The sequence below is a fragment of the Oryctolagus cuniculus genome, chromosome 5 (genome assembly GCF_051225735.1).
Source record: "Oryctolagus cuniculus isolate XC-2025 breed Fujian yellow rabbit chromosome 5, ASM5122573v1, whole genome shotgun sequence".
Classification (NCBI taxonomy): Eukaryota; Metazoa; Chordata; class Mammalia; order Lagomorpha; family Leporidae; genus Oryctolagus; species Oryctolagus cuniculus.
Genome location: NC_142871.1, coordinates 54,850,598 through 54,863,357, shown reverse-complemented (window position 1 = coordinate 54,863,357; position 12,760 = coordinate 54,850,598). Strand labels below are relative to the sequence as shown.

Below are 12,760 nucleotides of genomic sequence, written 5' to 3'. Positions count from 1 at the left end.
CTTTGAAGATGACTTTTCAAAGAATAGCACTCATGTTACTTCTGTGCGTCTTCATGATGCATTTCTTCCTCCTGTATAAATTGCCTACTCAAGTTTGTCTTCCAATCCAGAAAAAAAAGTATTATTTGCAAGTGATTTGCTTTTCATTTAACCATTGCTTAGTGAAGACAAGAAAATACAAACATAGAAATCTTATGAGACACAGAAAAAAAAACCCCTTTCTTTAAAAATACATTTTGTCCCTTCTGAGAAATTGTTTGAATAATCATAGCCAGTGTTCATGCCCTGTTTTTCATCTAATCACATTGGTCATATAAATCTGTTATTACACATTTGAATTTCTCCTACCTGTATTTGATGACAGCCCCTAAGTGCTTGATGTTGGCTGCGCTTTAGGTCACAACTTTGTCATCCTGGTGTTCCTCTGATAGTCAGAAGTTCATAGGTGTTGCCGATTATGATTCCAGCAAGGGTGAAAACAGTCAACTACTTCCAGAACCCTTTTGTGTCGTTTTTGAACTTTATATTTTTTATACAAAGCTCTGCTGAATCACATGCTGACTACTGAATGATGGTCTGCCTTCTGATTCATTTCCAGGAGAGAATAAATTTCTGTTGTTTTCCAGCAGTCAGTGACTTTTTTGAGACGTGGATGGGGATTGGGGAATTTCATTTTTTTGAGCCCACGTGTTAATGCAAGAATAGAATGACACTTTGGCATGACCAGTTGAATTGGGATAGCTCAAAAACAGATTTCTCAGTAGTTTTAATTACAAATCTAAGTAAAATGTTTATTTTAGAAAAGAAAATGACTTCCTGTTTACCTGCAGTCAGCAGTGTTAGTTTCCCCAGAAGACTGGCTTCTTATCCCATTACCCTGTGATCAGCAGTAATTTTAATATATCCAATCATATATGACCTTTTTTGTAGCTTTAATTTTTTTTTTATTCTGCATTACTTTTCTCTAAAATTGATAGATGTGTGTTTAATCATATCAAAAAACTAGAGAAATTTAACTTTCCTTTTCTATACAGAGAGGAAAAAACACTTCTTACAAAATCATGAATCCTATTTATTTTTTTTTCCTTGCATGCTTTTTCCTAATTTTTTGGCAGTTTGTACATACTTGATGATTCATTTTCTGCCCATTCTTTTGTTCTTTATTGCCCCCAGGTCAAAATGTATAATACTTATATGGGAGACTTTTCTTCATATATCATGACCATCGGATTTTCTTGACATATAAATTGTTAATTTACCAGCTCACTGAATCGTTATGCTATAAATTTAGCTTATATTTTCTTTATGGTCCTTGGAGCACACCTCACATTGACCTTCTCTGTATACCGATCAATGGAAAACACTCTTAAAACCCAGTATATTAGTAGTACTCATTGATTTGGAAAACAGTTCAGGTATCATCTGAATCCATGGAAAACTTTTGCTAGGAACCTCATTTCATCTTCCATCTAGTAGTTTCTTGAATCACATAAAGGATGAAAATGATTCCCTGAAGTCAATTTCTTCAGAGTGGTTTCTATTTAAAGATAAAAGGATGGAAATTCTTAAATGTGCTGGTCCTGGTATTAAAATGAAAATAGGTGGCTTTTTTTTTCCTTACTTTGAATTGAATTGGGAAAGTATCTTGCCTTTCTCATTTATCTGAACTTTGTTTGTTAAATTGTTTTTGCCAACCTATTCTGCAAATTGTATAGTAGACATACTATAGGACTTATAAAGATGTTTGAAAAATTTCTTGCCTTCAGTGAGAGCATTCAATTGCCTCAGAATCTTCTTTGTCACCTTTTATCCTAAAATATTTATTTATGTGCAACAAAATAAGTCAGATATAAAATTGGTATACTTTGTAGTTTCAACTCATTTGTAAAATTAGTTCAAGTAGAACTTTCTGAGGCAATGAAAAATTGCAGTTTTGACACCAATTGTACTGATTCCCTTCAATGAAATTCAGATATTTTATTAATTTATAGGTATTTGTTCTTTTCTTAGCTCTTCTATTTCTATTTCTATTTATTTATTTATTTGACAGGCAGAGTGGACAGTGAGAGAGAGAGAGAGAAAGGTCTTCCTTTTGCCATTGGTTCACCCTCCAATGGCCGACGCGGCTGGCACACTGCGGCCGGAGCACTGCGCTGATCCGATGGCAGGAGCCAGGTGCTTCTCCTGGTCTCCCATGGGGTGCAGGGCCCAAGTACTTGGGCCATCCTCCACTGCACTCCCTGGCCACAGCAGAGAGCTGGCCTGGAAGAGGGGCAACCGGGACAGAATCCGGCACCCCAACTGGGACTAGAACCCGGTGTGCCGGCGCCGCAAGGCGGAGGATTAGCCTAGTGAGCCGCGGCGCCGGCATTTAGCTCTTCTATTTCACATAAATTTTGAAGTTAATTTGAATTATTTATAAATGATTTTTTTGCTAAATGGCTTGAAAAACAGAGCTTTCTTAAAAAAGGCAATATATGTAGCTGTTGAATAATTTGCCTAGTCCCCAGGCTGTGAAGAATAGATCTGATTGATTATTTCAACTGGAAATATAAAAAAGAAAAAAAAAATTACCCTGTGTGTTTGCATTTGCTTTCTAAAAACAAATTTTAACTTAACCTTCGATCATGAAGATTATCTTGTGTAGGGATAGAAGTATAAGTTGTGATTAATTTCTGGGCTGTCTTCTAGTTTCTGTCGTTCATCTTGAAAAGTCAGTTGTTAGTGCAGTTGTTCTTTAAAGGGTAATCTGTTTTTGCCTAGACTACTCTGATTTTTCTTTGTCCTTGCTTTTTAGCCTTTGTAATATCATGTACTTGGTGGTTTTGGTTTTGTTTTCTTTATCCTTGAAGCTTGCAGGACTTCTCAATTGTGCACATAGCACCATGATTGAAGGTTAAGTTAAGATTTTATTTATTTGAAAGGTAGAGTTACAGACAGAGAGAGGGAGAGACAGAGAGAAAGGTCTTCCATTCACTCATTCACTCCCCAAATGACATTAATGGCTGGAGCTGGGCCGATCATGAGCCAAGAGCTTCCTCCCAGTCTCCCACATGGGTGCAGGGGTCAAAGCACTTGGGCCATCTTCCACTGCTTTCCCAGGCCACAGCAGAGAGCTAGATCTGAAGTGAAGCAGCCAGGATGCTGGCACCAAGCTTAGCTTACTATGCCACAGCGCCAATCCCTATGAATAGTTTTTTTAAAGTCTATGTCTTTATATCATGGGAGCATCCAAGGATCTGCTGCTGCTTCTTTTTTTTTAATCTTTTTTTTTTTTTAAAGATTTATTTATGTATGTGAAAGGCAGAGTGACGGAGAGGCAGAGGCAGAGAGAAATCCTCCATCCTCTGGCTCACCCCCAGATGGCTGCAAGGGCCGGAACTGGGCCAGTCCAAAGGCAGGAGCCAGGAACTTTCCCCAGGTCTTCCACGCTGGTGCAGGGGTCCAAGCACATGGGCCATCTTCCACTGCCCTCCAAGGCCACAGCAGAGATCTAGATTAGAAGCAGAGCAAGTGGGCCTTGAGTTTGTGCCCACATGGGATGCTGGCCCTGTAGACAGCAGCTCCATCCACTATGCCACAGCACCAGCTTTGGACTTGGTTCTATCATGTTTTCCCCCTCTTAGTTTTTTGTTTGTTTCATTTTCATGTTGTGTGTCTATTTGGGTATTTGATATCTACTATTGTATTCTTTTTAATTTATAGAAAAATTTTGAGGCCTAGGATGATGTTAATTTTCTATAGAGATGATTTTTGTCTGCTCTGGGAGACACTCACAATCCCGAATCACCTTTGAAGTGATTTGAAGTTACGCCTCAGGACATTCAGAACTGTATGATTTCTAGTTCATACTTACTCCTACAGCTAGGCTCTTTAGGTTGCTCTGCATGTCACTGAGAATTTGTTAACCTGTACCTAACTTGGCAGGCACTGGCCATTTTTTGTCCTTCAAGCTTCTGGAGCCTTCTTGGACTCTTACTGTTTTTTATGGAATTAGCATTACGCTTAATTCCAGGAAAATGTCCTAGATTTCGCCTTTTTGTCTTTCTGACTTCCTCACCTTGTTCCCTTAAATCTCCAGTATCTTAAGTCAGTATTTTTTAAACTTTGGCATCTCTTTGGTTATCCTCAGTGTGATAGTTGGTTCAAATTGCATCTTCCTTTGTTTTCAGAAGCAGCAGATCAATTTATTCAACACTGTAAAAATGAAAATGTTACAATTTCTAGTTTAAGATTATCATATTTTATTATGGCTATTGCTTATTAAATTTATAATAAGCAAAGTGATTATCCAAAATATCTTATGATAGGCATCATAAGTCCTATGTAAAAGGCTGTGTGGTAAGAAAATGTATCTTTTTTAAAAAGATTTATTTATTTATTTGAAAGGCAGAGTTGGAGAGAGAGATGTTCCACTCACTGGTTCACTCCCCAAAAGGCCTCAATATCTGGGGCTGGGCCAGGTAGAATCCAGGAGCTAGGACCTTTATCCATGTCTCCCACATGGGTAGCAAGGGCCCAATCACTTGCTACCCAATCCAAGGAGCAGCTGGATTGGAAGCGGAGCAACTGGAACTCAAACTGGCACCCATACGGGATTCTGGCCATGCAAAAAGTGGCTTAACCCACTGGCACCAGAAAATATGTATCTAAATAAGATTTCTGAGGTTTGTAGGTATTCATATTACGTACTAATCAGATAACATGCAGTAGTGCATGACCTGCTTAACTTTGAGGAAGTGTGTTAACACCTGCTGTTTATTAAGGTTTTTTTTTTCTTTGGTGAACTTTTAAAAATGGATCAAACATGAGGTATGACAAATTGTATTTTGAGATACCAATGTGATATACTAGATGAGATGGTAAGTGGACGGTTGGACAAATGGCTGGAAGTTAGGATTAGAAATAATCCTAACGCGGCTCACTAGGCTAATCCTCCGCCTTGCGGTGCCGGCACAACGGGTTCTAGTCCCGGTTGGGGCGCCGGATTCTGTCCCGGTTGCCCCTCTTCCAGGCCAGCTCTCTGCTGTGGCCAGGGAGTGCAGTGGAGGATGGCCCAAGTCCTTGGGCCCTGCACCCGCATGGGAGACCAGGAGAAGCACCTGGCTCCTGGCTTCAGATCAGTGTGGTGCGCCGGTCGCAGCGCGCCAGCCGCGTCGGCCATTGGAGGGTGAACCCATGGCAAAAGGAAGACCTTTCTCTCTCTCTCTCTCACTGTCCACTCTGCCTGTCAAAAAAAAAAAAAAAAAAAAAATAGAAATAAAACTTTGTTAATTATGCAGATAGATAATATTTAACTCTTCACAGAAAAGAAAACCACAGGTTTAACAAGGACAATCTGACAATTAGAGCTACATAAGGCAAAAGATAAGCTGAGAAGAAGATCTGATAAGGAAGAAAGAAAAACAACACTTGTTGAAATATTGGCTAATAGGAGGACAGGTAATTGACCATTGGATTAGCAATACAGAGCCATCTATGCCATATGTGACATTGTCAATAGCAGATTCCTATTTTCTTCCATAAAAAGACTAGTTTGGAAAGAGAATGGGAAGTGAGACAGTAGGTATAAGCAATGTCTTACAGGAACACTCTATTGTTTTTGCTGTGATGTGAAAAGAGGAAGGGAGTGGTAGCTAGGAAATTGTCTCATGCCCCCACCAGCGACTGGGAGCATGTTATCTGACAAGAAAGTGATGCAGCGTGTGTATGACTTTTTTTTTTTTTAATTCACAAAAAGGGTCTGTGCAATGCAGCTTACATTAAATAGAATTTGAAGGCCATCACGATACTTAATTGGTCTGATCGTGGGCAGATTATCTAATGACTATTTATTGATAACAAATAATTCCTAGTCTAGGGTGGTTGTGAATATAGAATTAAATTAGAAATGTATGTAAATTACTGGACTCGAGTTAAGTAATCAGTTCAGTGCAGTTACTGGCTTTGTTTCCTTTGAATTCTGAGAAGAGTATGCTCAGAAACAATCCTATTTCTAGGACTTAGGAGAATATTAAATGAGAAATATTTATAAGGTACCTGACGCCTAATAAATGATCAATACTCTTCAACTATTTTAAGTCACCTTTTAATTCTGAAAAGCATCTATGTTAAGAAGTGTTTGTGGATAAAATCGTATTTCTTAGCAAGGCATACATAGTCCTGCCTGTGGCTGAACTTCACACCACAAACTGTAGCCTTGGCATTGTGTGCTGCATTATGTAACTCACAGTACACGTTGAACATCCCTGATCTGACACTTTTCTGGGCACTGACATGAAGCCAAACGTTAAAAAAGTACTCAAACAGCATTTTTCACTTTATGTTTCTGTGTGGGAGCAAACTGTTGAAATCTTTACTTAATGTATGCTAAACTGATCTTCTGTATATAAAGAGAATCGAAAATGAATCCTCATGTGAATGGAAGGGGAGAGGGAGTGGATAAGGGGAGGGTTGCGGGTTGGAGGGACGTTATGGGGGGGAAGCCAGTGTAATCAATATTCTGTACTTTGGAAATTTATATTCATTAAATAAAAGTTAAAAAAAAATTTAAAAAAATTCCTCACTGTTAAACTTTAATATGTAAATTTATTTAAAATATAATATATATTAGCTTCAGGCTATGTATATAAGGTATAACATTAATTTTGTATCTGTGCTCAGACTTGAGCCCCCTTCCCAAGATACCTCATTATGCATGGGCTAAAATTACAAAATTTAAAAAAAAATGTAAAGGGGCCGGCGCTGTTGCATTGTGGGTAAAGCTGTTGCCTGTGGTACGGTCATCCTCTATGGGCACCAGTTCAAGTCCCAGCTGCTCCTCTTCTGATCCAACTCTCTCTTAATGGCCTGGGAAAGCAGTAGAAGAGGGCCCAGATCCTTGGGCCCCTGCACCCAAGTGGGAGATGTGCACCCAAGTGGGAGATGTAGGCTCCTGGCTTCGGAAAGGCTCAGCTCCAATCATTGCAACCATTTGTGGAGTGAACCACCGATTGGAAGACCTCTCTCTGTCTCTTCCTCTGCCTCTCTGTAACTCTGCCTTTCAAAGAAATAAATAAATCTTTTTTTTTTTTTTTTGACAGGCAGAGTGGACAGTGAGAGAGAGAGAAAGGTCTTCCTTTTGCCATTGGTTCACCCTCCAATGGCCACCGCGGCCGGTGCACTACGGCCAGCGCACCGCGCTGATCCAAAGCCAGGAGCCAGGTGCTTCTCCTGGTCTCCCATGCGGGTGCAGGGCCCAAGGACTTGGGCCATCCTCCACTGCACTCCCTGGCCACAGCAGAGAGCTGGCCTGGAAGAAGGACAACCAGGACAGAATCCGGCGCCCTGACGGGGACTAGAACCCGGTGTGCCGGTGCTGCTAGGCAGAGGATTAGCCTATTGAGCCACGGCGCCGGCCAATAAATCTTTTTAAAAAATAAAATAAAACTCATCATGTCCAAGAAATTTCAGATAAGAGATTTGCAACCTTTCTATCATCTCAATTGATTAGTGTAGACGATCATGCATTTCTCACTTCTATCTGCTATGTATCCTGTCCCTTTTGTCTTTCAGGTCCAATTTATCTTTCAGACTCTACTTCAAAGTCACCACTCCCAAAAGTCTTTTCCTGATACCTAGCCTGCTCCAAGTAATTCTGTAATTAACCATTCTCTTACCACTGCCTCCTCATTTTAGCCTGTTAACCACCTCATTGGACTTGTTGATTCATGTGTCTGTTGCTTTAATAGTCTTCAGGACTTAAAGATGGATTCATCTTTTTCTTTTATCCATAGTATAGTATTTGACCCATAGTACATGTTCAATAAATGATAAGAAAATTTAAATATGAATGATGTATGAATATAATTGTTACCACTGAATGATTTTGTATATTTTAATGTTTGCCACTTATTATTTACTTGCAAGAGTATTGTTTTACAAGAATATAAATCATAAAATCAAATAAACACAGAATTTTTGCTCTGGCTTAGCGTAACATTATTTTGTATAAGAATTTTTAAATCAAGATTACAAAAGGACACTGTTCCAAAAGGTCATTTATAATCTAGTTAGGAGAAATTTGGAATATACTTTCTAAAACAAGTCAAGATGTGCAAGTGTTAGTGTTGTCCAAATACGAATCAGATTTCATACCTGTTTTTATAAAACATGTAAGCCGTACTGACATGCAACTTGAGTGTCAGCTTTTGGGAGCGGACCTGGCTGAGGGCAATGATGTGGTTCAGGAAGGAAAAAAACAAGAAGATGGTTTACTACACATTTGACATTGCTGAATTCTCACTTTGGTTTCCCCGTACCCTTCTATTTTTCTTTGCTTCTGTCTGTATTCTACTTCTGAGTTTAAAGATTACTCCAGAACTCTAAATTTTTAAGGTTTCTCCCATGGTATTAACAGTGAGGCTGTGTTGTGAAGTTAAGGTGCAGAGACCGACCCTCTGGGGCTGCCATTTGTACAAATGTGCAATTTCTAAGTCTGGTGTTTTGTTGGTGAAGAGGTACTTTGAAGAGTTGCAGTTCCTACATACAGGGAAGCTCCATTCCAAGGGTGGGAGAGTTGTCTGACCTACTTTGTGGTAGGTGTAGAAGAAAGCTACATGTTACAGTTTGTGTTGTAGAGAAATCATGAGGAGGAAAGAGAGCCAGGCTCTCTTCCCTTGACAGCATGCCTTTTATCTACAAACTGTTTTTTGTGTCTGAAAATAAAATTGACTGAGGTAGTTGAGTATTTACCCTGTGTAAATCTGTAAACCCTTTTCTAAGTAATATGATTCCATGATTTCCTCATGGAAATTTTGAAAATTATTTTTAATTAGTATAAAAGTAGTTTTAAGTTAAAAATATGTATTATACCATATTATTATCAGATTGTAACATTCTACACACACACATACACCTGCAGGCACTTGCTGCTTGGGATGTCTGCATTTGATATCAGAGTACCTGTTCGAAGTCCTGGCTCTGCTTCCAATCCAGGTTTCTGCTGATGCACATCCCAGGAGGCAGCACATGATGGCTGAAGGACCTGGGTCCCTGCCACCCACATGGGAGAGCTGGGTTGAGTTCTGGGCTCCTGACTTATGCCTACCCATCCCTGAATGGAGCAGACATCTGGGGAGTGAATCAGAGCATGAAAGATTTCTTTCTCTGCCTCTCTCCCTTTCAGATAAGATGAAAATATATTTAAAAATAAAATTATATTAGATCAATATTTATTAAGGATTATATTGTAAAAGTTATTTAGTTAATCCATAGTATCATTTATATTTTATAAAGAAAATGTTTCCATACGTTTTTAATTATATAATTGTTAAGAAGCTTAAATGCATTGTTCCTTTTCTTTATGTGTTAAGGCATTAAAAATAGTTGAAAACTATTTTCATGATTAGATGCTTAGAATTCTTAAGCTTTTACCTTTAGGAAAATCTTTTCCCTTGTTCCTGTTTGGTTTCTGACTGAAGAGATTGGATACAATGTTTCAGGATTCTATTTGCAGTCACTTTCCCACAATGTCACATTGTGGATGTGGATAACCAGTTATAATAAACTCATTTTTGGCCGGCGCCGCGGCTCACTAGGCTAATCCTCCGCCTAGCGGCGCCGGCACACCGGGTTCTAGTCCCGGTCGGGGCGCCGGATTCTGTCCCGGTTGCCCCTTTTCCAGGCCAGCCCTCTGCTGTGGCCAGGGAGTACAGTGGAGGATGGCCCAGGTGCTTGGACCCTGCACCCCATGGGAGACCAGGAAAAGCACCTGGCTCCTGGCTCCTGCCATCGGATCAGCACGGTGCGCCGGCTGCAGCGCGCCGGCTGCGGCGGCCATTGGAGGGTGAATCAACGGCAAAGGAAGACCTTTCTCTCTGTCTCTCTCACTGTCCACTCTGCCTGTCAAAAATAAATAAATAAATAAATAAATAAACTCATTTTTATATCTGGAGATAACTTTTTAACTTTATTTTTATATAAGAAGTTGATCAGAAGAGTTTAATTCACAGATATAATTATTTGGGGGTAAAGTTATAGAATTAATCACTTTTATTTTCCTCTATGATTTTTTAAAGTTCAATATTTATGGTCCTTATGTTTCACCAGTTACCCATTATGGGAATAAATTAAATACAGTATGCTAAGAGTATAGCAAGAAAGCACTACATAAGCATGTCTCAACCCTTAGCAATGTTCTGAGTCTAAACTGACCACATGAGTGTGTTGGCAGGTGCCCATTAATATTCACTTGAATTACACATAAGTACTCTTAAAATTTTATTTTAACTGGCAACAAACTTTGAAATTAGAAAAGTAAGATTAAAAATTAAGAAGGAATTAGAACATTAGCCATTGACAATCTGCAACTGAAATACCTTCACCCATCTGGAATGGAAAAACACTGAAGGTTGCTTGCAGCTGTGTGATTGCTGGACAATGGAACAGACTGTCCCAGTGACGTGGTGTGCTGGGGTAGAAGATGTGTCAGTCACCTTCATAGCAGTGAGCTCTCTTCACATGGCCTGTTCCTGCTGAGCAGCTGCAGCAGAAAAGCTGTGTGAGAGTGGGTGTGCTTCCCAGGGTGTGAGGAGCTGGGGCTATGGAAAAACCAGGCAGCTCAGAAAACCCCCTTGGTCTTCTCTTTTCCTACACATATTTTTATATGTATTTATTTATTATTGTTTTATCACCTTTTTAAAAATAGTTCCTGGATTTATAGAAAAGTGGTAAAGGTAAATGGAAAGATTCATCACTCAGTTTCCTCTAATGTAACATCTGGCAGTATCATAGTACATTGGTCAAAACTAGTAATCAACGTTACTGTTAACCTCCAGACTTCATTTGGATTTCACCAGTTTTTCCACCAGTCTTTTTTCTGTTACAGGACCCCATCCAGGATACCACATTACATTTGGTCATCACATCTTATTAGTCTCTTCTGGTCTGTGACATTTTCCCATTGCTTTTTTTAAACCTCCAATGGCCTTGACAGTTTCGGAGAACTAGGCAAATGCTTTGTCAAATATCCCTCTGTTTGTAGTTGTCTGTTATTTTTCCCATGACTTGGCTAGGAGTGTGTGTTTGAGGAAGATAAAGGTGAAAAAGCTGTTTTCATCACATTGCAAGGATTCATGCTGTCAACATGACATCACTGGTAATGTTAACTTTGATTACCTAAGCAACGTGGAACTTACCAGATTTCTTTGCTATAAGGTTGCTATTTTTCCCCTTCCATACTCTTTTTTTTTTAATTTTTTTTTTTTATTTATTTGAAAGAGTTACAGAGAGGCAGAGAGAGAGAGAGAGAGAGAGAGAGAGGTCTTCCCACGTGGGTGCAGGGACCGAAGTACGTGGGCCATCTTCTACTGCTTTCCCAGGCCATAGCAGAGAGCTGGATCGGAAGTGGAGCAGCTAGGGACTTGAACCAGCCACCTTATGGGATGCCGGCACTCCAGGCCGTGGCTTTACCCACTATGCCACAGTGCTGGCCCCTCCATACTCTTCTTTGGAAGCAGGTTACTAAGTCTAGCCCATACTTAGGGTTGAAGGAAACGAATTAAACTCCCCTGCCTGGAATGAAGGAAATATGCTTACTTGGAATTCTGTGAGAAACTTTGTAGACCTACTGTTTTAACTCTATTAGTAGGACCTTCACCAGTGTTAATCCTTTCCCTTTGTTCTGAGGCAAAACATGATGTGCATGTTCAATGAAATAACCTGTTTAAATGATGCTGTGATACGACTGAATGTATTTTTCACCATTGATTATAAAATTCAGTGTTAATGATAAGTGAATAAAATATTCTTTATTCTGCCTTTTTTATGCTCAAAGTAATGAAAAACATATGAAGATTAGTCAAACTAGAATTTAGGCATCTGTACTTTAGTGTGTTCAATAGATTTCTTTAAGTCACCTTGAATTTTTTTTTAAAGATTTATTTATTTATTTGAAAGGCAGAGTTAGAGAGAGAGAGAGAAAGAGGTTTTCCATCTGCTGTTTCACTCCCCAAATGGCCACAATAGCCAGGGCTAAGCCAGCCAGGAATCGGGAGCTTCTTCCGGATGTCCGACATGGATGAAGGGGCCCAAAGACTTGGACTATCCCCTGCTGCTTTCCCAGACACATTAGCAGAGAGCTGGATTAGAAGTGGAGCAGCGGGGACTCAGACCAGCGCCCACATGGGATGCTTGTGCTGCAGATGGCAGCTTTACCCACTACACCACAGTGCTGGCCCCTGTACTCTGTTTTGAAGGGTTTAGTCTCGAAACCTACCACTTGCTTTTCAGCTTGTTTGATAGCATAAAGCATAGCTAGTTCCATCTAATTAGATTACCAATAATTTTGTATTCCACCATTACATAGGCCATATGAGGACAGGGTTTCTTATAGTTTTAAAGATATATCTAAAAGTTTGGGGCCGGTGCCGTGGCTCACTAGGCTAATCCTCCGCCTGTGGCACTGGCACACCAGGTTCTAGTCCCGGTCTGGGCGCCGGATTCTGTCCTGGTTGCCCCTCTTCCAGGCCAGCTCTCTGCTGTGGCCAGGGAGTGCAGTGGAGGATGGCCCAAGTCCTTGGGCCCTGCACCTTCATGGGAGACCAGGAGAAGCACCTGGCTCCTGGCTTCAGATCAGCGCGGTGCTCCGGCCGCAGCGCGCTGGCTGCAGTGGCCACTGGAGGGTTAACCAACGGCAAAGGAAGACCTTTCTCTCTCTCTCTCACACTCACTGCCAACTATGCCTGTCAAAAAAATAAATTAATTAATTAAAAAAAAAAGA

General features: G+C 40.1%; 2 protein-coding genes across 4 annotated transcripts in view; one reads left to right on the top strand and one right to left on the bottom strand.

The window, feature by feature from the left end:
* The window catches only part of COL10A1 (collagen type X alpha 1 chain), a 42,259-nt gene extending 41,653 nt beyond the window's left edge, over positions 1 to 606 (bottom strand). The window contains exon 1 of the mRNA XM_051854386.3: positions 349 to 606. The gene's annotated coding sequence lies outside the window, so the exon portion shown is untranslated. The remainder of the gene's footprint in view (positions 1 to 348) is intronic.
* The window catches only part of NT5DC1 (5'-nucleotidase domain containing 1), a 141,446-nt gene that overhangs the window by 62,135 nt on the left and 66,551 nt on the right, over positions 1 to 12,760 (top strand). Inside the window, exon 7 of one of the 3 annotated variants that reach the window (XM_089333764.1) lies at positions 7,083 to 7,967. The exons of the other annotated variants lie outside the window; for them this stretch is intronic. Within the exon in view, the coding sequence (XP_089189890.1) occupies positions 7,083 to 7,330 (248 nt within the window). The 3' untranslated portion in view covers positions 7,331 to 7,967. Of the gene's footprint in view, positions 1 to 7,082; positions 7,968 to 12,760 lie in introns of those variants that run through there. 3 annotated transcript variants of the gene reach the window in all.